Source organism: Primulina tabacum, chromosome 6, assembly GCF_025594145.1.
Source record: "Primulina tabacum isolate GXHZ01 chromosome 6, ASM2559414v2, whole genome shotgun sequence".
Classification (NCBI taxonomy): domain Eukaryota; kingdom Viridiplantae; phylum Streptophyta; class Magnoliopsida; order Lamiales; family Gesneriaceae; genus Primulina; species Primulina tabacum.
This window is the reverse complement of record NC_134555.1, coordinates 5,026,863-5,050,998: the sequence shown is the minus strand read 5'-3', so window position 1 is coordinate 5,050,998 and position 24,136 is coordinate 5,026,863. Positions and strand designations below refer to the sequence as shown.

The 24,136-nt window shown below is 35.3% G+C and overlaps 1 protein-coding gene and 1 pseudogene across 1 annotated transcript; one reads left to right on the top strand and one right to left on the bottom strand.

Annotated features, from left to right (window-relative positions):
* Positions 1–9,595: 9,595 nt before the first annotated feature.
* LOC142548923 (peroxisome biogenesis protein 7-like) lies at positions 9,596–11,417 on the top strand. Its single transcript, XM_075657562.1, has 2 exons — positions 9,596–10,254; positions 10,729–11,417. Exons 1-2 carry the CDS (start codon positions 9,717–9,719, stop codon positions 11,133–11,135), a joined length of 945 nt encoding a protein of 314 aa, XP_075513677.1. The 5' UTR covers positions 9,596–9,716; the 3' UTR covers positions 11,136–11,417.
* A 115-nt stretch (positions 11,418–11,532) lies between these two features.
* Positions 11,533–24,136, bottom strand: part of LOC142548922 (putative serine/threonine-protein kinase SIS8) — a 29,017-nt pseudogene continuing 16,413 nt past the window's right edge.

Sequence of the window (24,136 nt, the reverse complement as noted above, 5' to 3'; positions counted from 1 at the left end):
CAAGGATTCGTGAACCCATTGGCTAACGCCATCCAACCACCACCCGAACCGCAACCGCGTGGGATTAAGTACCATTACGAATCTCTCAGAAGGAATCGAGTTCCAACTTTTGATGGGAACCCAGACCCAGAGGTCAGCCACAACTGGCTCAAGAACGTCGAAACACAACTACATTTACTGGAGATACCTGAAGAACTGAGAGTGGAGGTTGTAACACCGTTTTTGGAAGACCGAGCTAGGAAATGGTGGGAAACTGTGTCGCCATCCTTGGCAGAAGTGGAAGAAATCACATGGCAGATTTTTAAGAGAGAATTTTTGAAACAATATTATCCAGCTGAGTTTCGACTACAGAAGTTAAGTGAATTTGAAAATTTCAAACAGGCTCCGGACATGTCAGTAATGGAATACACTTCCCGGTTCAACGATCTAGGAACCTATGTCCCAACGATCATGTCTGATGAGATGTTAAAAATGCATCGTTTCAAAAAGGGACTCAACTGTCGAATTCAGTCGGCATTGGCAGTATTCAAGCCAAACAATTTTGCGGATCTGATGGGCGCTGCAATGAGCGCAGAAACTGATATCAAGCGACGCGAGGATGAAAACAAGAACAAAAGACCGATGAGCAGTCAATCTACTCAGAACGGTCCCAAGTTTAAGAAACCAAATTATTCAGGTGGGTCTTTCAAGGGAAATTCTGGAAGTGCTGGTAACACCGAAGGAAAGTGGTGTGATACGTGTCGACAGAAACATGTTGGAGAATGTTATCGGAAGACGGGCGCTTGTTTTAAGTGCGGAAAGGTGGGTCATAGAATTAAAGATTGTCCTGACCACAAGGACAAAGGGACGGGGTCCAACAAGAAAAATGAAAACAAGACCAATGCACGGGTATATGCAATCACCCAAGAGGAAGCTGATGATACCAATGAAGTGGTGGCAAGTACTATCTTACTCAATGAAATGCCTGCTTATACCTTATTTGATTGTGGTGCTACACACTCATTCGTGTCTAGAAGGTTTGCTAAGAAGCTTAAACTCAAACATGATACTCTTAGTGAACCATTAAGAGTAGCAACACCGGCAAGTAAAATAATTGAGACCCAAGAAGTGTATCGAAACTGTAAAATTTGTATCCGCAAACAAATTTTTGAAGCAGAATTGATTCAACTCAATATGGTTGAGTTTGACATCATTCTTGGAATGGACTGGTTAGCTAAATACCATGCCATTGTGGACTGCCAAAAGAAAAATGTTAGACTCCAGACTCCTCATGAAGAAGAGATTTTATTCCATGGAAAATCTTTAAAAGTAATATTTTTTTATGCGTGATCAAAATAGATTATTTATCTCACACAATGAACTAATGAGACGGTCTCACAATAATCTTCGTGGTAAAAATTAAAAAGAGATATTTTTTTACTTGTTTGGATGTTGCGCTAATTCTGTGGGAAATTGGCTGTTTTCATAATTGTAATGTTCATATTTATAATAAAAAGTAATACATTTTCATTATTAACTTAAATAGAAGACACGTCTCACAAAATTGACTCGTAAGACTATCTCGCAAAACTTTTTGTGTACTATACATGAAGTGCCACTTGGTAAGAGGATAATATTTAACATTCTTGCATTATAAATACGGGAAAATGGTCTTCAGCCGTCGATTTTTTTGTGTTCAGTCCCTGGGTACTTTTTTAGTATCACATTTCCACATGAAGTGTACTACATTTTGTATGACATAGTACCACAATTTTGTGGGTAGTGAGTGAATCCAAAAAAATGTTTTGATTGAGGATTTTTCACCAACTTCCCCTGTTTTATATTTGGTTCAAATTTTATAATTATTAAAATTTAAAAAAAATAGATACAATATATTTATTTTTTTTAGTTTATCATCTTATTTTACGAGTCCATAAGTGTTATAAACATCTTTTTAACTCTCGGATTACACGCAAATTTAAGTATAGTTATATGCTCGAACTATAATTAATTATTACTTGACATAGAATATTATATATTTAAAATAATACAAAAATTTTCTGATAAAATAAAAGTCGAAATTCAACCAAATATCTATTATATGTAAAAACGTTGAATTTAATTAATGTTAATAAAAGACTGAGGGGGAGAAGACAAAGTACTACAGAAAAAGCGTTTTATTCGGATTGGCTTACATGTGAAGGGAGACAAAAATGGGCCACTCATGGGCTTGCTATCGTTTGTACGTAATAGTTTTTTTGATCATATTTTGAATGTAATAGTTGATATTTATTAAAAAATATTATTATTTTTTTAATCTGATTAACTCTTTTTTTTTTTTAATAAAATGCATATATTTCAAATATACTTAAGAGATCATTTGAAAAAGTTGATTTGAAATTCATGCCACAAAAATAAAACTAATTATTAGATGCAATCCTCGCATGGATTTCAAACACCATAAAAAATAATCCAACGATAGACTCTTAACACCTTGTTTTGAGTATTTGATTTGAGATTCAAGAGAAGAGATGTCAATGGGGTGGGTATGGCTAAACTCAAGACCCGTCTCATGAAGAAAACTTTGACCCGTTATCCGCCCAACCCCGGTTAAATATTCTTGGGATCCGCCCCACCTCGAATACGAAATAAGGTCGGGTAGAGCCGTGAGACCCGAATTTTTTTAAAATAAAAACAGTATCTTTATTTAAACATGACTGAATAATGAAACAAACAAGCATCTAAATAGAACACAATAAAAAATTAATTTATGTCTTCGACCACACTTAATAATAACAAACAAAATATTTTCACGACATAAAGAATTACTTACTAGCTCTCAAAAAAAAGCTTGACATCCCCAAAAATAAGTCATAACATAACTTAAACAGATTAATATAAAATCAGTGAGAAGATAATATTTTAGACACATTCTTCGGGATCATCTTCCTCTTCATCAAGAATGATGTGACAAATTGGTAAACTACTTAAATAATTAACTACAAAATTAAAGAGAGAAAGTACATTGAGAAGTATATCAATGCCTCCAAAGTCGTTGGATTAGGCCTACTAAGATGAGGACCAACTATTCTCCCACTATTGCTAAAAGTAAATTCAAATGCAACAATTGACATAAGAATATCTAAGACCGTCATGGTTGAGGTGTGCTACTAAAAAAATAAAAAATAATAAAACTAAAACCCTAGAGTATTTATATCCACATATAATAACCGCCTCATACTCGGACATGTCTGAACAATTGGACCCGAGACCTACCCATTTAGTATGTCCAAACCCGCTCCATATACGTGGGTTCATTGCGGGTCTGGGTAAAACCCGGACACATTGACATCCCTACTCATGTCATCCGCAATAATTGAGTTACCTTTCAAAATGTCGATCTTTTAGACAAATAACTTGTAATAATTTCAAGGAGTGGAGAGATTATTGAGATTTGGATTAAGCCCTTTTAAAATTATGGAAGTGTCTAATCGTAATGGGAGGCCCATAAATTAATATGGTTAGGACATGGATGTTACTGGCAACATGTGAATGTCCATGTAGAGGGGGCCAATTGGAAGCCATATTCAAAGGAAATCCAATGTTTTGAGTGAGTATAAATTATATTTAAAGTATCCAATAAATGAACACTAATTATCCATTTAAATAAATTTTTTAATATTGTACATAAGGATTACAATTTCCTCCGAATCAGACGGAGAATCTGATAACCGATCCAATTGGAGGAGAGTATGGATGAGATTTTTATCTGATTAAATAAATTGATAGTCGGATATGAGAATTTTCGAGTATAGGGATGAAGGCAGATCTTCAAGAATCATACCCACATTTGACCCGAATATTATATATATATATATATATATATATATATATATATACATATAAAATTTCTTGGCTATGATGTTAATTATGATATGTTTTTATTGAATGATATTAATTGGATGAAATAAAAAAAAAATTGTTAAATAACGATGTTAGGATAAATTGTTTCAGTATTTTGTTATTTTTTTATAATTTTTAATTTGCTAATTTTATTTTTTCGCCTATTTTTCTTAACAATTTAGTAAATACTCATAGTTTACTAGAAATAATTCAAATTTGAGAAAATACAATTATAAGGGATAGCATGAGCTGTCTTGATGGCTTCAATATTCATTTTTTTTTTATGAAGTGAGAACTACACATCGATGCATACTGGATAAACATAGACTAACACAATAGCCTGTAAACCACGGGAGCCAGATAAATCACGCTGGACAAACGACAAGCTCTCACATAAGAAGGTATTGGTAGGAGAAATCGAACTTCTGACCATTGATCAAACGTTCGCATATTCCACTAACTCGTAAATCCTTTGAGATTTCGATATTCAATTATTGAATGGATAGAAGATTGATGTTCTTCTTCCTCTTCTCCTTGTTAAGAAGTTATTGTTGTTATTGAGGGGACTTGGACTGTACTATTTGCAATCACACCAGCCATGAGAAATAACAAAAAGAAAATTTATTATATATGGTTGTCACCAAATGGCGTTGGACAGATGAGAATATGAAATTAGTTCGAGTGGTTGTTTAGTTGTTGCGCTATAAATCGTGATAAATAAATTCAAATGTGTGTTTGCATGGAGGTTAGATTAAGAAATACTTGTTTAGTGTTGTATTGTTGATATTGTTTCTTCCCGAGTAGAAATTGAAAAAGAGACGAGTTCCACCAATCGAAAATTATATTTGCACATACACGCAGAAAATATCACGAGTGTCCGAACATATACAAAATTATTAGGTTGTGTTTGAATTGATAAATTTGAATGTTCAAATTATTTTGAATTGGCCCAAACCAAGAAGATGGTCCAACTTACAATTAATGTGGTTGGAGATTTGAAGGGAATGAGAGAAGACTCCCAGGAATATGAAAATAAAGTAATCGGCAAGTTGAAGAATACAACTCAACACATCAAACTAAAAAATGTTATAGCAACGACTCTGCAAATTTGAGCCTTTCAATTCAAGTATTTTCATTTTTAGTTTTATTTCAGATTCTAAAACTTTCTATCTTTTTTATTCCAGTGTCTAGCATTTTCCGTTAATTTTATTATATTTTTATGTATTATAGATTCTTGCTGGTTGTTGTAAATATAAAATCATGTTAGAAGTTTGTTTTGTCGTTTTTGGTGCCATTTTCTTATGTTTTAGGATTCTTATCAACTTAAGAGATCGTAACTAACGATCAAATTTGAGATTCAGTGTCGTCTGTTTTTAGAGGTTTGTTATGTTTTTCAATCAATTTGGTGCAATGCAACTGACACGTCCGTCTCTACAATTTTTCTGCAAACACTAACATTTTCAAATCTATGATGACATATCTATTAGTTTGTTTTGGCAAATCTACGAACAATTAATTTCAAATATCGAATAGTTAATTTTTGGGTGATTGTGATGGACGAGTACTTATAAATTATTTTTTTATAAAAAGTTTAAAAATTTGTTTTAAAAATAACATGTTTGGACAACTACTTTATAAAAAATATTTTACAGTATAAATGTTTTAAAAGTTCTAAAAAAAAACATTTTTCAGCTATTCTTTACAAAATACTTGGTGAACATATTTTTTAAAACATTTTTATAAATAAATTTACAAAATCTTGTCTAAACACATGCTTTAAGGTTTTTTTGTGGACTGAAGGTGTGGGGAACCCGGGTGCTAATTCATCTTCTTTAATCATTGGGACTAATTGGATCAATTGTGTATGCTACTTAAAAAAAATTTCCTTATATATATACATCAAAGCATTTCTAGCCAAAATATATACAAGCATACAACAAGTTAAGTTTATTTATTATACAATATCAAATGTAAAGTCTACACCACATGATCAACTTACAAATTTATTCCAATTTACAAGTTACAAAACTAGTGTTGTTGTTCCTCACTACAAGTTTAGGAATAAACCACCAGTTTCACATCTAAGCCTGGATCACCACGCTAATCATCACTCGTTCAAGCTCTTCTCGGTACTGATCCTGTCCCACCTGTTGTCATGCACACATACAAACACGACAACAGCCGAAAACTCCGGTGAGAATAAATCCCAGTATAAAACATGTAATGCATAAAATCATACACAAAAGCATAAACTATGTATCAAAGAACATGAATATCATAATTTATGACACATTAGTGAATACTGATAAAACTCTTTGACTCGACTCATATCTAAGTCTAGGGATCCCGGTGTGAATAAGACGTAACAAATCTCCCACCTACTCTCTCAATCGGGGTGGCGGTACGTCTTATTCCTAGACTTCGGTCCTCTCTATATCGAATATCTACAATAGGAGTCACTCTTCTCCTACGCACATCGATACCCCCGAACATCTAGTAACTTGGCACCTCTGCCAAAGACTCATCTATCTCAAGTACATTTCTATAACTCAATAGACAAAGTATAACATATCAAAGCATAAACAATCTAGTATGTGGTTTAGGGAAACTCCAGTTCAATCTGACTCGAGTCATATCTCCCGGTTCAACATTGATTTATACATTTCTTTTCTCGAGGTTTGGTTTGATGAAATCAATCTCAAACTTCAAAACCCTCAATATCAATCTGAAATAACATGTATAAGATGCACTATATCAACCTCCAACTCAACGTAAAAATACCAATATGCAATCTCGATACATTTCGACGGCATAACAGCGAAATCTTGATATACCGGCAACTTAAACCTCGTAAGATCAATATCATCAATTCATAACAACAATCATATGCGTATCATAACCCTAGAATTCTGCACAATTCATGTCATATAAGTTGGGAAAATGAGAACAATAACATATGGTATCTTTTCTTCAATCCGTTTTCGATTATACGTTTACCGTAAACCCACGAACACATATTATCAATCATACTATAATTCTCCCAACATCTGAATTTCAAACCATGCTAGAAAACAATAAAACTTACATCATTTGAAAGCTAGTGACAAGAGGAGTAAGAATCTATACTCGGATTGAAAATCGGATGGCTAGATCTTGCAAAATTCACAATTCTAAGCTAAGATGAAACTTGAGGATTTTCTGAACTTTGCTCTCGGTTCTTGCTACTGAAATGGCTGAAGAATGAAGTACAATTCATATATATATCTTGCATGTAAGGGGCAAATGGCTTCACCTTAACACATCACGTCTCGCGCATATGCGCGACCATCCTCGGCGCATATGCGCGAGACACTATGTCTCGGCGCGTGTAAGTCTCTGAAGCTCGCGCATATGCGCGCCCTCGCTCGGCGCATATGCGCGAGGTTCTTCACAACTCTCTGCCACCCTCGCGCACATGCGCGAGTTCATGTCGCGCATATGCGCGAGGTTCTCTGCCTACCTCGCGCATATGCGCCCGGCTGGGTCGCGCATATGCGCGAGGCTCATTCTCGCACATACTTTAATTCTTCTTTCCGGCTTTCCCGATTTGATCCGTTCCGTCTATAATCACCTCAATTATCAACAATTTATTTCAGATTACAGTAATCGAAATCTCGGGCCTTACAGAAGGACATGTATTTCAGATGATATATAAATGAGGAATTTGAAATGCCTCAATAATTGAGTGAATTTGAAATCCACTCCCAATAAATAAAAATATAACTAGTCGAAAATTGAAATCTATTGTCAAGTGGATTTTGCCGACAAACGAATAGAATCCTAACATCAAGTTCATCAATCCAAATTCAATCTAAGGTTTTTTAAATTTATAAAGCAATAAAAATATTTTTAAGTGATTATCAAAACAGAGCCTTAAAATCACCACCTCAAGTACTCCGCTAAATCTAAATCTTTCGATCTAAACCTAACCTAATTCTTTTTATACAATCAAACATAAATTTATTTTCAATTGCAGATACATGTATGTTCGATATATATGACAAACAATCAATATTTGGCAAAAACTTATGTGAAACGGTCTTATGAGTGGTATTAAACAGATCTCTTATTTGGGGTCATCTATGAAAAAATATTACTTTTTATGCTAAAAGTATTATTTTTTATTGTGAATATAGGTAGGATTGACCCGTCTCACGATAAAAATTCGTGAGACCGTCTCACAAGAGACGTACTCTCAATATTTGCTGTATTGGTTCAACATACCTTAAAGATATTACTTTCATGATGAATCCAATACAATTATTGGATTAGAAAATATTTTTACTTATCAAGTATGAATCTTACGTGTTTGGACTAATGATAAGTCATTGAATCTAGATATCCAGATTTGCTATCAAAGCTAGTTTTCAATAGAGCTCCTAAAACTGTGTTTGGTGATAACTCAAAGGATAATTATCACAAAAACACAACTGCACGATCTCATGATTTAGCCGAAGCCCGGGCACACTTGCTTCACGGATCATAAGTTATATTGACCTAATTCAAAACCCACCCTCTACATTTGAATTTTAACATTTTTGGTCCTTAAAACTAATGAAAAAAAACATTTCAGAATATAAGAGGAAAATAATAAAATTATTATTAGGATTGACAACTTTTCTCACGGGTTCCGGGCCTCGTGAAGAAACCCCAAAACGCCATAGGTTCGAATCATGTCACCTTGATATGGGGCTGGAGTCAGCCTCAAACGTAAGAGGACGGACATCTCTGATTTTTTTCGGGTTCATAGATTTTTTAAAATTCCCCAGGTAGTTCGGGGTGAATATGTGATTACTATCTCCATCTTCGAACCCGTCCCAAAAGTAATATTAATAATAAAATAATAATATTATCAGTATTAATAATATAATGTAGGACTGAGCGCTTGCCGCTTTACCAAAAGCTATAGCTGGTGGTAATTGTGCAACTCAAATATTTTAAACCACACAGCAGCTCAAGCACCACGGTTCGATCGCTCTACCAAGCAAAGACAATTATTGCACCAACAATCTCCCTTCCCATAATTGCACTCTTCGCAATCAATGAGAATCGAACTCGTGACCTTGGCTCTGATACCAATTGTAGGACCGAGCGCTTGCCGCTTTACCAAAAGCGGCAAGCTGGTGGTAATGGTGCAATTCAAATCTTTTAAACCGCACAGCAGTTCAAACACCACGGTTCGATCGTTCTACCAAGCAAGTACAATTATTGCATTCAACATATAATAATAATATTATGTTTTTTTAAATAATATTAATATTATTAAAAATAATATTAATACTGATATTAACATTAATATTATCACTAATAATAATAGATAATAATAAGTTTGGTTCGAGAAAATCCATGAACCCGTCCTCATCTTACTTCATTAATATTTTTGAAACAAGAATGATGAAGATTAATCCCCGTGGTTTCGGATTCAGGGATTCCTCGAACTCAAAAAAGCGAGATCGAGGTGTGTATGAGTATGAAGATGAAATTCGAGGATGAGAATGAAGATGACAAAACAGTCTCGTCATGTTTCCATCCCTAACCATTCTGCTCAAAGATATTATTTTTGTGCCAAATTATTTGGAAATATGCACTTTTTCTATGATATTAGAATGATTTAACATCAAAATAAAATTAAAAAAACATGGCAATGAAAAACTTCAAATTGATTTTGTAATTTTTCCCCGACTGTAGGAAATTGTATGAAAGGAAATGTAGAGAAATTGTTTTCATTACTTCGAAGTGATTGACTTCAAGATAAACCAAGCCGCCGCCACTCCCACCAAATCTCCGGCGGCGTCATGCCGGTCTTCAAGACCCCTTTCAACGGATACTCCGTCAAATTCAGCCCTTTTTACGAGAACCAGCTCGCCGTCGCCACATCCCAAAATTTCGGCATCTTAGGCAACGGCCGCCTCCATATCCTCCAACTCGGACCTATCATTACAGAACGTATCGCGTTCGATACTTCCGATGGCGTCTACGACATCTGCTGGTCTGAATCCCACGACTCCGTCATCGTCGCGGCGATCGCCGACGGGAGCCTCAAGATTTATGACTTGTCCTTGCCGCCAACTGCGAACCCTATTCGCTCGCTCCACGAGCACGCACGCGAGTGTCACGGCGTGGATTTCAACACCGTTCGTAAAGACTCGTTTTTGAGCGCTTCATGGGATGACACGGTGAAGCTGTGGACCGTGGATAGGCCGGCGAGCGTGAGGACTTTAAAGGAGCACGCTTATTGTGTGTACTCCGTTGCTTGGAATCCTAGGCATGCCGATGTCTTCGCTTCCGCTTCCGGGGATTGTACGGCTCGCATTTGGGATGTTCGAGAGCCAGGTAATGGCTTCTATTCAAAGTATGGGTCTTTCATTATATATCTCATCACCTGCGCCATACCCAGTCCCGTATCATATTGGTGCAACGGAAAAATAACTGTGTTTCGGGGTAAATATTACATTTTCAGGGAAAAAAAAAACTGGACATCAAAGTTAAGTTATCAATGTTTTTGGGGAAAAGGCGATTGAACTAGTATGTTCTGTGTGAAATTATGTCAAGTTATGCAGTAAATTTAAATCTTGGCATTCTCTTCGTTGCTCCATCCCTGATAATGATAAGCTGAGTGTAACTGATAGGAGGGGTCTATACTTTAAAGAGTTCATCTTTAGTTAATAAGTTGATATCCAATGTTAGTACAGATTATTGTGCTACTCATGATCACAGCTAACAAAACGCACCCCAGTTTACTCATCTGCAGATTTTGTTTTGTCAAAACTTGACTAGTATGGTTCTTTTTTTTTTTTTTTTTTTCAGGTTCTACCATGATTCTTCCTGCGCATGAATTTGAAATCCTGTCCTGTGATTGGAACAAGTATGACGACTGCATAATCGCCACTGCCTCGGTGGATAAATCAATAAAAGTGTGGGATGTTAGGAATTACCGAGTACCTGTGGCTGTGCTTAATGGGCACGGTTATGCAGTGAGGAAGGTGAAGTTTTCACCACACAGAGGAAGTTTGATAGCATCATGCTCGTATGATATGACAATATGTTTGTGGGATTATATGCTTGAGGATGCTCTTATTGGGAGTCATGATCACCATACGGAGTTTGCCGTTGGTGTCGATATGAGTGTGCTTGTCGAAGGGCTTCTGGCCAGCACCGGTTGGGACGAGCTCGTTTATGTTTGGCAACATGGAACAGATCCCAGAGCATCGTGAAAACGAGGGCTATTGATGTGTTATTGCTATTCTTGGTTTTTATATATTGATATATCAAGAAGAAGGGGGGTACAAATGGGGTGATTTCATATTGGAAAGTAGGAGAGGGGGTGTCATCCCTTATGTAGGTCATGCGAAATAATTGGTATTTAAAATGAGATAAAAATTGTGGCTTACAAGTTCGAAATTGTGCCTCGACAGAGAGTGTAATTCAGGTTCTTTATAATACTTTTCCAAAGAGAGATGAACGTATTTATAAAGTTGAGCTGGCACTTCGTGTTCGTTTTCTCTGTTATCTTGTTTGGGGAACAATCAAACTCAAAGAAAGTGAGATAAAAAAAAAAGAAGATATTTGGGAAAAGGGTTTAGAGTAGCTCGTACGTGCGTGTGACGTAATCATGAATACTTCATGCTTTGTGGCATAAACAGTTCTTTTGACAGTTCGATTCCGGAATGGCTCTTGAAACTTTAATATTTGTACGTCGATGTTCTCCAATTATGAAAATTGGGAACTTTAATGAGAGTACAATATGTTCAATAGATTTGGTACCAACCTAAGCAGACAACACACGCAAGTCAAGTGGAGAAAAACTTCAGCATCATTTAATCTTCGAAGACTAATATCTATTGCCATAGTTATAAGCTGTATAGAGTGATTCTTCAATGAAAACAGTTTCTATTCTAGCTTGCCAAATCTCCATACAATGGATTTATCATTCACGGTACACTCGATCAATGCATTTGCAGCAATGAAAAGGATCACATTAAACTAACAACCTTTCACAATCATGCAGCCGTGAGAGAACCTCCTGACAAGATGGCCGTTTATCTGGTTCAGACCAGCAATCTGGGATGAAAAAAATACACTGTGAACTTTCACTGGAATGATAAACAGAAGTCAACCTAAAACTTTATCTTTAAACGGACCTGCAATTAGAGTGCTCAGTGGACCTTCTGGAATTTCAAGCCTCTGTCCATCATTGGCAACAGCATATACTACCTGCTCAATGCAAATCATAAACACAGTTGGATGATTTATTTTTATATGTCGAGATGCAAATATTGGTGGAAACATCATGTAAGACTTACTTGGATTGATGGTATGCCTTCCCACGGTTTCTTTAGCGTGCAGAGCTTCCCATATTAGGACCCCAAGACTAAATATGTCACATTGCTCCGTGAAGGGTTCATTGCGGATAAGTTCCGGTGCCATCCATTCCGGAGTTCCAGCAGAAGAAGAATCCTTCATTGGTCTGGTATTAAGTCTCCGAGAAAGCCCAAAATCACATATCTTAACCGCCCAATGCTTATTCACAAGACAATTTGCACTTTTCAGATCACGGTGTGCTATTTTCATCCGATGTATGTGCATCAAGCCCCTAGATAATCAAGTGAAACCAAAACCAAGTATCAAATGATGAACTAAGTTAAAACAATATATAGCTATTAAGCTATACAACATCAGATCTCCTTTGTCATGCCTAGTACAATCTATTCTTCACCATGTTTAACATTAGATCTAGAATAATACTTTTTACATGTGATATAATGAAAATTCATTCTTCTCATTTTAGAAACCGAATATTCAGTATTGGAAAGTTATCTATTTTATATCGGCCGTCTTTAATGTGTGTCAATAAAATGTATTCACATATTTTAATTCAATTCAGAAGCCTTCATCTATTACAGATGATCATGAAATTTTCACAATCTATACTCTATGGTTCGATCCTCACTGAATCAAAATAAGATCTAAACTCTAAACATTTTCGATAACCTCAAACAGAACAGATACATTGGAATACAACTTAGACTCCATCAACTATGCTCTGTTCCTTTATTTTGGCGACAGAAACACAGTTTTCCTATGTGCCAGTCTTATCAAAAAAGTGGAAAAGTATTAAGGAAGAGATGAGCAAATGCACCTGCATATATCACAAAGCATTTTAAATCTCCTCTGCCAGCTAAGTTTCTTTTTCAGTCCACTAGAATGCATCAGAAAATACAATGATCCCATTTCCATGTATTCAGTAACCAGGGACAAGCGAGGAGGCTTCGTGCAAGCACCAAGGAATAGTATCACTGTATGAGAAAGTATGTGTTCTTTGGCTAAATAGAGAAACTAAAACAAGAATACATTTTTTAAAATGGTTTAGGTAGCAAGATTACCATTTGGGTGGCGAATTCGGCTGCAACAAGGAAAATGATTGGTTAGATAATCAAAAGAATGTTATTTTTTCACCTCACAAAGGATGTAAGTTAACTTTTCGGGAAAAAAAGAAAAACAAAAACATTAAAAATCACCATGCATTACCTCAAGATAGATACCTCGTTACAAAAATCTTCAACAATCTCATCAGTTAGATCTTGTTCAAGAAACACTTTAATCGCTACCTCTAAACCATTCCAGGTACCTCTAAAAACTTCCCCGAAGAATCCTATGATACAACATAGAAAAAAGGGTGTTCAACATGGATGGAGAGGTAAATAACATGAAAATATGGTTACCAATATTAACTACTAGTAACAGGTACATTTGAAGACTGGAAGCAAAATCTTTGGTAAGGTAAAATTTATTGATAAATATAGGAAAAAAGATAAACGAAATGTTTAAGAAACAGAAACTTCAAAAGCTAAACAAAAGAAAACAAAAAACTAAAAACAGAATTGGCCTCCCGACGCAACAAAAGCATTCAAATAATTTGTTTGGTCTACCTAAATTTTTCACAAACTTGAAGGACTATACGCAGAAACACAAGATTGATTCAGTATGAGAGATGGGGCAGAGTAAAAGTAGGTTGCAACAAAATATGAATAACAATATCAATGTATATATAATGCCATTTGGATGCCATAAACAAAATATTTGAAGCAAAATATAGTTATTCTGCTGAAGAAATTCCAAGTTTGAATGGAACTTGGGCAGAATCTAATGAACAGCAATTCCAAGAACTGGGCAATTTGACAATAAAACATAGACCAAAATGTATGGCTTGGCTGCCTTTCCAGCTTCAATAGAACACATTAAGCCTCCTGATTACTATAATTGGGCACTTCCAGAAATCTCGATACCATAGTAAACGGAAAGTTGAAACGAAGTAAGGTAGAAAAAAATGTTAATCCAAATATGAAAAGTGAATTAACCTTACTTAGCTTGTATATAACTTGTATTGTGGGCTAGGTATCTTCAGAGAGCATATGACATGAAGTAACGAACTTCATGATTCAGAAAATAGTGAGATTAATTAACTGTACATGAGTTTAAATTAGAAAACAAATAAAATCATTAAAAGATAAAATTAGATGTAATAACGCAATAGATAAACAAAACTGCCTGAAACCAAATGTTTTATACAAATGATGGATGTAAAGTAACTATCTCCGCTTCGAACAAAAAATAAGAGACATATTGGCTTATTCAATCAATTCTGTCCGCTCTGAATCGGAGAAGTGTGAAAACGTCTGCTGTTCTTATGATATAAAAAATAAACCAAGTGGAATGACATAGACTGACCAAACTTTTGTATGTATGGTTGCTCAGTTACATTCAACCAAAAGGGGACGCCGAATAAAATTACGCTTGGCAAATAATGAACAACCCCAAACACAGCATACCTATTCCAACGCGAGTTCCAATGGTTATTTCAGAAAAATCAATGTTCCATTCTTGGAATGGCAATAACGGTTTGTTCAAGATTGTTGAAGATTCAAGAACTTTATTGAATGTTGACATCATATTAGAACTGGCAAAAACCTCTGCGGGCTCACTCCCAGTAGAAGCTTGATTGGAGAAATGATGAGGAGATGAAGGCAATGAGATTGCCTTGTGGGTACTATATTGCTTCCTACGGAAAATATCTGTCAAAAGTTTTTGGCCATAAATTCCATCATGATCATCTAGACTCGACCTTGACACCTGAGAACGAAAAGTTATAATTTGAAATAAACCAAATGATACCAAAAAAATAAGGAATTCCTGCAAGAAGTAGACATATATTGTTCAAGGCCTTCAGGAAACTAACATGTATACAATTTTTAACTTGCAAAGAAAATGGGTAAGAATTTTTTTGAGTACTAAATTCATTTTAAATAAAAACATAATCACGCACTCACTAAAAGAAAAGGGACAAAAAGAAAGCAAGAAACCAAGGAAGACGTTAATTTGCATCTAAGGATACACATAAAATGTATGGTTTGAAACATAGCTTAAAATTACTGAACTGAAGGAGAAAATAATATTTGCAGAATTCCACTTCAATCCTTCAAGATAGAAGCAAAGAGGAGAGCATACACTTTCTTGAAGATCAGAGCTATCGTCTTTCTCGCTTGTAGAACAACTACCAGATGAATTTACTTGTTCCACTGGAAGACGATTCCGCATCAGATTCTTATTCAATTCTCGAACAGCCCTAGAATTAATTTCACGGTCAGAAGTGAAATGACGCAGCTTTACCAAAAAAGCTGGTATAAACTACCAAATGTATTAAATTACAGTAGACTTTTTCTGCAACCAAGTCAATTCACGACAAAGCTCACCGAAGAAGTTACATCACAATACCATGCATGCATGTGTAGTGGGACCCTTTCTAAAATGTCTTAATTTAAAATGAGGAGATTTTCACCACAGAGATTTAACAGTAAAAACTTCGGTTTATTAAAAACTTAAAAATTTACCTTTGTAAGAAAATTTTAAAACCCTAGAAAAGGTTCCCACCTGAAGAACAAAGGGCCAACAAAAGTTTGCAAACTGAAGTTGCAACTTCATTACATTATTAAGCAAAAACCGGGTATCCCCCAAAATTTTAAGTTCCAACCATTTCTTCACAAACACAATATGCAATCAGGTTTAGTTCCTGTAATTTGACATTGACATTTACATTTTAGATAATTCTGCCATGCCATGTTAAGAATTATGCTCCAAGCAATCAAATCAGACAGTTATTGTTCACGTGGAAAATTTGTCCACAGAAACTTAAAACCAAACAATCGGAGACCTTGTGTATTTGCGGCTAAATAAAATTGATGCAGTATTATCATCTTAACCTCAAAGGCAATTTTCATGAAGTAGTCAATATATCTACAATCAAAAGTATATCAAGGCACACCAGCTTTATGGCATTTAAAAAATTACAGAAAATTTGGAATCCCATCTAGTCTATCATCTATTCGTGTAAGACAGTAATAAAAAGATTATGCCACAATATATAATGTAATTGAATAGTTTTATGGGTTTAATTCGAAGAGTCTTGTTTCCTACAATTGAGCAGCAAGATGCAATATGTTAGCCTAGCTGTCATACAGTCTTCAGATAATGCATTAGCCAATCAAAACCTTGTTGTCAATACACCTTCTTTCGATAATGCGCCAGCCATTGTGACCACATATTTTTAATATAGTGCATCAGATAGACCTATTTTGATGCAACATTTAATGCATGTCTAGTTCAGCAGTCCTTCATTTGAAAACAAGTGGAGAAACAGAGATATCGTTACAGACACGGTTAGGTTGGAGAAGAGAAGGGAATAAGGCTGAAGGCTAAAGACCTTGATAGGCACACAAAGTGTATTTCAGGATAGCCCACTAGGGAGCTTAAAGAAATCCATCAGCGACAGACGTGACAGGTTCTAGCTTTTAGGTTGTGGTATTGGTTCTAGCTTTTAGGTTGTGGTATTGGTTCTAGCTTTTAGGTAGGGTAATTGGTTCTAGCTTTGTGCTAGGGGTAAGGGAAGAATACTCTTCATCATTTAGGGCCAATCTTCTCCTTCTAAAGGATTTTCGTATGCGATTTCGATTTATGTTGTTGAACACAAAATTCCAGGGAAGTTGTATCATTTTCATGTCCAAATGTTGAGTTCAGTTCAATAAAAGCCGGTTCTTAAAATTGCACTACCCTCTTTATGTTTGCATTGAAAATCATGATCACAGCAGAAAATCTTTATCTATTCCAACATTGTCGGAAGCATGCAATAAACCAATGTCCGAAAGTAAAGAAAGAACATACAACCAAAATTTCTACCATTACCCCTAGACTGATAACTCATATAAAAAATACCAACGCGGCAATACTTAAGGGTGAACAACCTCACAATATCATCACCAATCTCAGGAATCATGCTAATACAGCGTCGTCTTCTCCTGCGGGCTTCTATCGGGGATGCACCAGCAGACCTGAAATTTGGTATATTATTTGAGAGGTATAAAGAATAAAACAAAATGTCCTTTTTACAGCATAAGATAAAAGAAAAACATAAAACTGAAGACAAAATGAAGAAACAGTAAGTGGGTAACCAAGCACCATTTATTGTTGTCTGCAAAAGCTGGAAATAATGAAATGTCAAATTTAATTCACAGACATGTTTATCTCGTAACTGTACAAGTCCATATTAAATACTGTATCTTGTTAAATTTTAGGAACCTGAAAAAACTGCTACAGGAATTTTATGGATAAATTCCTAAGAGAAATTGTTAAATAATGAACCAGACATGTTTTTGAAATACTGATGCCAAATTTAGTCTTTGCCTTTACAAGAATAAGCTATTTTCCGATTCATAAAGATCAAACAAGTTTGATTTTAAAAAATATCCAGACAAATGTCTTTTTATAAATGTACATAAGAGCAAACGACATGAATGATATGTAAGCAGCACCAAACGGAAAAAATCAAAGGAAAGCACAGGTCACGAGCTGGCTTTCAAATTACGATAATATGAAGGAAAGCACAGGTCACGAGGTGGCTTTCACATTACGATAATATGAACTTGCAAAGAAATCATATATGTTCCTTACACCTTGATGCATTAATGTCGTTGTACTCTCCGAAATGATGGCTGCGACCACCAAGCATAGATCTCCCGTGTCCACGGAAGAAAGGATGTTCCGGACTAAAAAAGGATGGAAATTTGTAAACACACAAGAAAAACCGAAAATTAGAAATATGTAAAACACATAATTAAAAGCCGTTCTACATTTCTGGCAAGAACTAACACATTCATAAGAGAGAACCTAACAAGAAACAAGAGATACAACAGAAGAAAGTAATGCAGTAAAATAATTACTTCATTTAAATAGAAAGAGAAAACGGATCTTGCTCCCCAAATATAGTAGCAGGAATGCATGAATAAATACATTATTAAGTTTTGTCCTAAACCAAAAAAAAACAAAAAAAAAGAGGATGATACGTCAAATCACTAGAATGTAATTAAATCTACTCTATTTTTAAGTCACGTTAATACTCAGATGGGTTGTGTTGGAGGTGTTCCAATATTCATTCTTGCATAAGAATTTACAAAACTTCATGCCCGAGTTGTTTTTATGTAACTTCATCTAATTTGATAAAATAATAATTTACTCATCACCATCAAATTATTAACATCTGATTCAAGTGATTTAAAAAAAAAAGGATGCCAAAGATCTGCATCTAATGTCCTTTTTATAATATTAATCTGATCAAATTAACATGAAATTTTTGCTCACGGGTCTCCCACTTGAAATTTTGCACCCTTATCTTCAAGGTTCAGTTAGGTCACAGATGTCAACAGTTCATAGACGTCCCAGAGATCTATATAACATTTTCACTGAATCTAGAAACTTCAGCGTTGTATCTGTTATGATAAAATCAGATAGCTTTCAAACCATGCAACTCAGCAAAACAAGGATATCTAGGCAAATAAAAAAAGATAAGCTAAGTGGTCCCTGATATGATTCCACAATCATGTTCCTTAAACTAAAGCCTGCTATAATTTAAAAATAATAGAAAGATAGGAGGGAGAGAAACACGATCTATGAGGTTGGTCAGAAATGCCAACATCCAGGATATAAATAAGCAAAAGCCCAAAAATCTTGTGTTAATCTCTTCTTGTTTAACATACATCTGTTACCTATTCATACAGGTACGACAACCTCTTAAGGGAAAACATGGTAAGAAGCCTTTCCTAATCAAATTACAACAAAACTATAAAAAATTATCATAATTTTGATAATATTAAACACGATTTCCTCATAACATCTTGGATATCTAAGACACCTCTAAGTAAAAAATGGACAAACATTCTTTATAATGTATCTACAAGGGGGAACGAAAACAGGGATTGGACAGGTAGACAAAGTAAAATTACGTCCAGTGCAACCTCCAGGCTATGTCTGTTATAGCCAGGTGGGGGGCGTAATGACTCTGCTTACAAAAAGCATGTGAAATACAAGCTCAAGCTTGAACTCAATTTTACAGTAAGCTCGAACTTTAGCTTGCAAACTCAACTTGGGTACACAAAATTTTACGTGAACAAATTCGCCAACTCAGATACATAATTTGGTCCATAAAAATATTGATTTTTTTTAAAATTAAAATTTATTTTAAGCGCATGAGACTAGAGTTAATCTCGAGCTTTGGTTCAAAAATATTACGATCCATTGAGCTTAAGTTGAGCCAACTCACTCAAAAGGCTCGTGATTATTCTCATTATTCCCGACCCCTACAACCAGGCAACTAGAGTAGATGGACAGAAGCGTAGTTACTTTTCTCTAGCAATCTTTTGTTTCTCTGCTGCCAAAATGAAATCCGCTTTCAATTACAGTTCATGATGGCAACAGAGAAACAACAGATCCCTATATCAGTTTTCTATTCTCATAGAATATTAAATTTTAAAATGGTAGGAAGCTAGTGAATACAGAGAACACAACATAAAATTTATGGGGTTCTATAGCATATGATGGCCATATGCCTATATCAATTATCACCGGCCATGAGAAATAAAACAATAATCAATCATACGACCATCCTTCTTTACCGTATGTGATAAAATATCATGGGAGTTAATATCGAAAGAAAATTTTCAGAATTTAATATGATAAAATAATATAAAAAATTATAATAATTTTAAATCTAATCCTAATGTAAATAGTTACTTTTTAGCATCTTTACACAAATGAACATGCATTTGAAACAATAAGATAAAGAAAGAGAGTTGATTTAGAAGCTTTAATAAACCTCGAATTAGCTGTTCTTTGCCCAGCCATGACTTTCTTCCTGTAGCACCGCCAAAATGAATTTGCCACATTTGGCTCACTATGTGATGTTCTGGTAAGAATAAGTTTTAATAAGTTGAATGAAGACATAATAACAGATTCTTTTCATGCAAAACACATTCCATCTCCATCAGAAGTAAGCACACAAAAATTTCATGGATTATCTCATAAACAAAAACAAATTTTCCATATTAAATCAAAATCAGGAATAGCAAATATCAACACATTTTTTTCTTATATCGGCCTAGTGATTGGGAGATTCCTTGAAAACGAAAAAAAAATTCATAAATTAATCATGCTTGTGTCTAAACAAATACAAGATTGTTTGGACAAAAGAAACCATGTTAAGCTAAAGATGCATATTACTTAAAAAGAAAGAAACAGAACATAAAAATGTAGTGTCAGAACTCAAATAATATAAATCAGATAAAATCCTTACTCTTCAACTTCTATTTGATCTGAAAAGCCACAAAGAGGACTATTTGGTTCAATAGGTGAATCGTACGAGTCGTTGTCTGCAGAATCACTCTCTCCAGCAGATAGATGAGAAAGAAACACTGCCTTTGCTGAAAATGGAATCAACTTGCCAGGAGTATGTACAAGATCAACCAAAAGTTCTATTGAATCTGAAATAACAATGACAGAGATGTGCTTATAGGAATCGGTTCGCTCCATCACTCCTTCTCGAGGTAAACCCTGAGAACATGGAAAATAAATCCAAAGTTTGTGAAATGTTTTCAGAATAGACCTCTACTCCTATAGACTCATAAATGTCTATGTTGCATGTCAAAAAACGAACAGAACATGTAGCTTTAATAAAGACAACATTTACCACCATAAGCCTACATTCAAGCCCGATAGTGTCGGCCAGAACTTTGAATAAGATTGCCCGGGAATGGCAGGAACCGTGCTTTATCTGACCCAGCATATGGATACCTTGGTTTTCCAGTGAGTGAGAGCCTTCTTCGAGGGCGCCTTCTACTGGATCTGGTTCTGATTTTGGTCGTTTGAAGAAATCGCAGACCTGTAAATTGTGTAAGGTAGCCAAAAATAAACTGTGGATGTTTTAACTATAGCTCAAACACTGTTTTATGCAGCTTGTTTATCTATAGTGGCCATTCAGAGGGCAAAGTGACTGGCCAGGAAGTTTTAAACACGTTCCATCATTCCAACTTATACAGAAACCCACAATAGGCCACATTTTTTGGTCTTCAATAGATTCATTTTGCAACTGCTTTTCTTATCCACTAATAATGTAAGACCGACTGTTTGCCGTTATGTCAAAACCTATAGTAATTTTTATTATAGGAAATAATATTATATTTGTGGTAAATAGAGAAATAGGGCAAAAAGGAGAAAGTGACGTAAATCTTATTTCTTGAAAAATGAAGAATATACAATGCATATGTATAGAGAATTATCCTACCAAACCTCCCTTAAAAACTAGAGATAAAGATAATTATTCCTATCGTAACTACTAGCAAGATAAATAACATAATCAATACTCCCCCTCACGGTGGGCTATCTATATGTGATGATCATGTCTAGCTTGGAACTCATGTCTTCAAAGATTGGCCGATAAAAAAGTTTTTTTCAATATGTTTGCAAGTTGCATGCGAGAAGAAATGTAGCTAAGCTCAGTTAATTTCTTCTCAAGTTTCTCATTTATACAATTTTGGTCCTCTTCAACGTGTTTGGTTCGATCACGGTGGATAGGATTTTTGGCTATATTTATAGAGGCTTGATTGTCGCACATTAGATCCATAGTATGATCATCCTCCAATTTTAATTTACTGAGGAGTCGTTTAAGCCACATTCCCTCACAAATTCCATGAGTTAGTGCATGGTATTCTGTTCAGCACTACTGCGAGGCACCACTGGCTGTTTCTTACTCCTCCAGATGACTAGATTCCCCCTAATAAAGGTACAATAACTAGAGGTAGAGCGTCTACCGCTTTGGGAGCCTCTCCAACAAACATCACCGTATATCTTGACATTTCTGCTTGAATTTTTTTCCTGAAAAGTAACTCTTTCCCAAAAGTCTCTTTTAGGTACCTTAATACCCGATAAACAACTTCCATGCATTCTTCGGTTGGATTATTCATAAATTGACTCATAACAATAACAACAATATATGGTCGTGTGTGCGGCAAATAGATTAGTTTGCCAACCAATCATCGTTGTCTTCCCTTGTAAACTTGAGGACAATCCTTTCTCATCCCTAATTTGAGGTTTGGATCCACTGGAGTCTCTACCGGTTAGCACCCCAGCACACCTGTTACCTTCAAGGGTCTAATACACACTTTCTTTGAGAGATTGATATCCAAAGCCTGATTTGGCTACTTTTATACCTAGAAAATACTTTAAATGTCAGGTCCTTCATCTCAGCAAAATTTTGATGCGAGCCATTCCTCATTGTTTAAATGTCACAGGTCCTTCATAACAATAAGTTTACCTCCTTCTGAATGTTTAACGAACATGGTGTGGTCAGATTGACATTGGGTGTGTCCATCTCTTTTTAGAACAGAGGTGAACTTGTAAAGCCAAGCTCGAGGAAATTGTTTGAGACCACTTTGTTGATCTTTTTTTTTTCTAATTCAAATCCTTGCGGGATATCTATATAGGGTTCCTCCTCAAGATCTCCATTCAGAAATGTATTCTTCACATGAAGTTGATACAACGACCAATCTAAGTTTGCTGCTACTGACAAAAGTACTCGGATGGTGTTGAGTCTAGCAACAGGGGAAAAATGTCTCTCAGTAGTCAATCCCATAAAACTGTGTACATATTTTTGCTATCAGCCATGCTTTGAAATGTTCAATATCTGTTTTATGCTTAATTGTGAATATCCATTTGCATCCAACCGTCCTCTTCCCTTGTGAAAGCTCAGTTATCTCGAAAGTGTTATTCTTTTGAAATGTTTGTATTTCATAATGAGTGGCGGCTTTCCAATTTGGGTCTTGGAGGGCTTCTTCGATGGAAGATGGATGAACTTGATCTGTCTAGGATACAAAAACTTGATATGCAGGTGATAAATGTACAAAGGAGACAAAGTTACATATCGGATGTTTTATACAAGTTATATCTCATTTTCTTAGTGCAATAGTTCTATCATCTGGATCATTGTGTTCAAATACATGAGAGTCATTGTCAAGTCCAGTAGTACCTTTATTGGTCTACGGGGAACTGGCGGTGGACAAGTGTTTTTGGCTGGCTATTTTTGTACAAGATCCTATCGAATCCTTGGTTGAAGAGGTTTCCTAAGATAATAGACCTGAAGTGTGGCTTTGGTTTTGGCGAGATCATAATTTGTGGTATCATTATTTGAGATTGGATCAAATGTGTTGTTGTGCTCGGATTCACCAGAAATGTTATGATGGCTGGGGTTTCAGTTGGTTCACAAAAGGTAATAGTGGGATTGTTGGTTTCCCAATTTTGAGGTCCAACTCTGCTGCTATCCCTCTGAAGCGAGGAATTGGAATAAAAAGGCTCATTCTCGAAGAAGGTAAAATCCATGGATGTTTAAAATCTCTGTGTTACAGGAGAATAACACTTACACCCCATTCTGTTGAGGAGTGTCAACAAATGAACTATGGTGAACAATCCCATGGGTGACCAGGTACTCTCCTAGCACAAAATTAAATAATCACGAGCTCTATAATTCTTAAGGACTTGAATTTTTGAAGGAAATTGAGTTTGGAGCATGGTGTGAATTTTTTAAAAAGTTGTGTTGTTTCATATTAGTCCTTCATTACATATACCCAAGAAATGTGAGTATGGCCATTCACAAACAAGAGAAACCAATGGGTAACAATGATATTTTTTTTTGACATTGGAAGGTCCCCAAATGTCACCGTGAACGAGGGAAAAAGGTTTGGATGGTTTATATGGTTGTGGGATGAAGCTATTTCGTGTGTACTTTGAAATTTGACAAATATCACAATGAGTGATATGTAAGTTTTTATTAATGACAAAAATG

Bases quoted from the DNA above. Each gene is read 5' to 3' on its own strand.
- LOC142548923 (XM_075657562.1), top strand. From the start codon at position 9,717: ATGCCGGTCTTCAAGACCCCTTTCAACGGATACTCCGTCAAATTCAGC. The intron at 10,255-10,728 runs GTAATGGCTTCT...TTTTTTTTTCAG, and splicing joins TTGGGATGTTCGAGAGCCAG to GTTCTACCATGATTCTTCCT.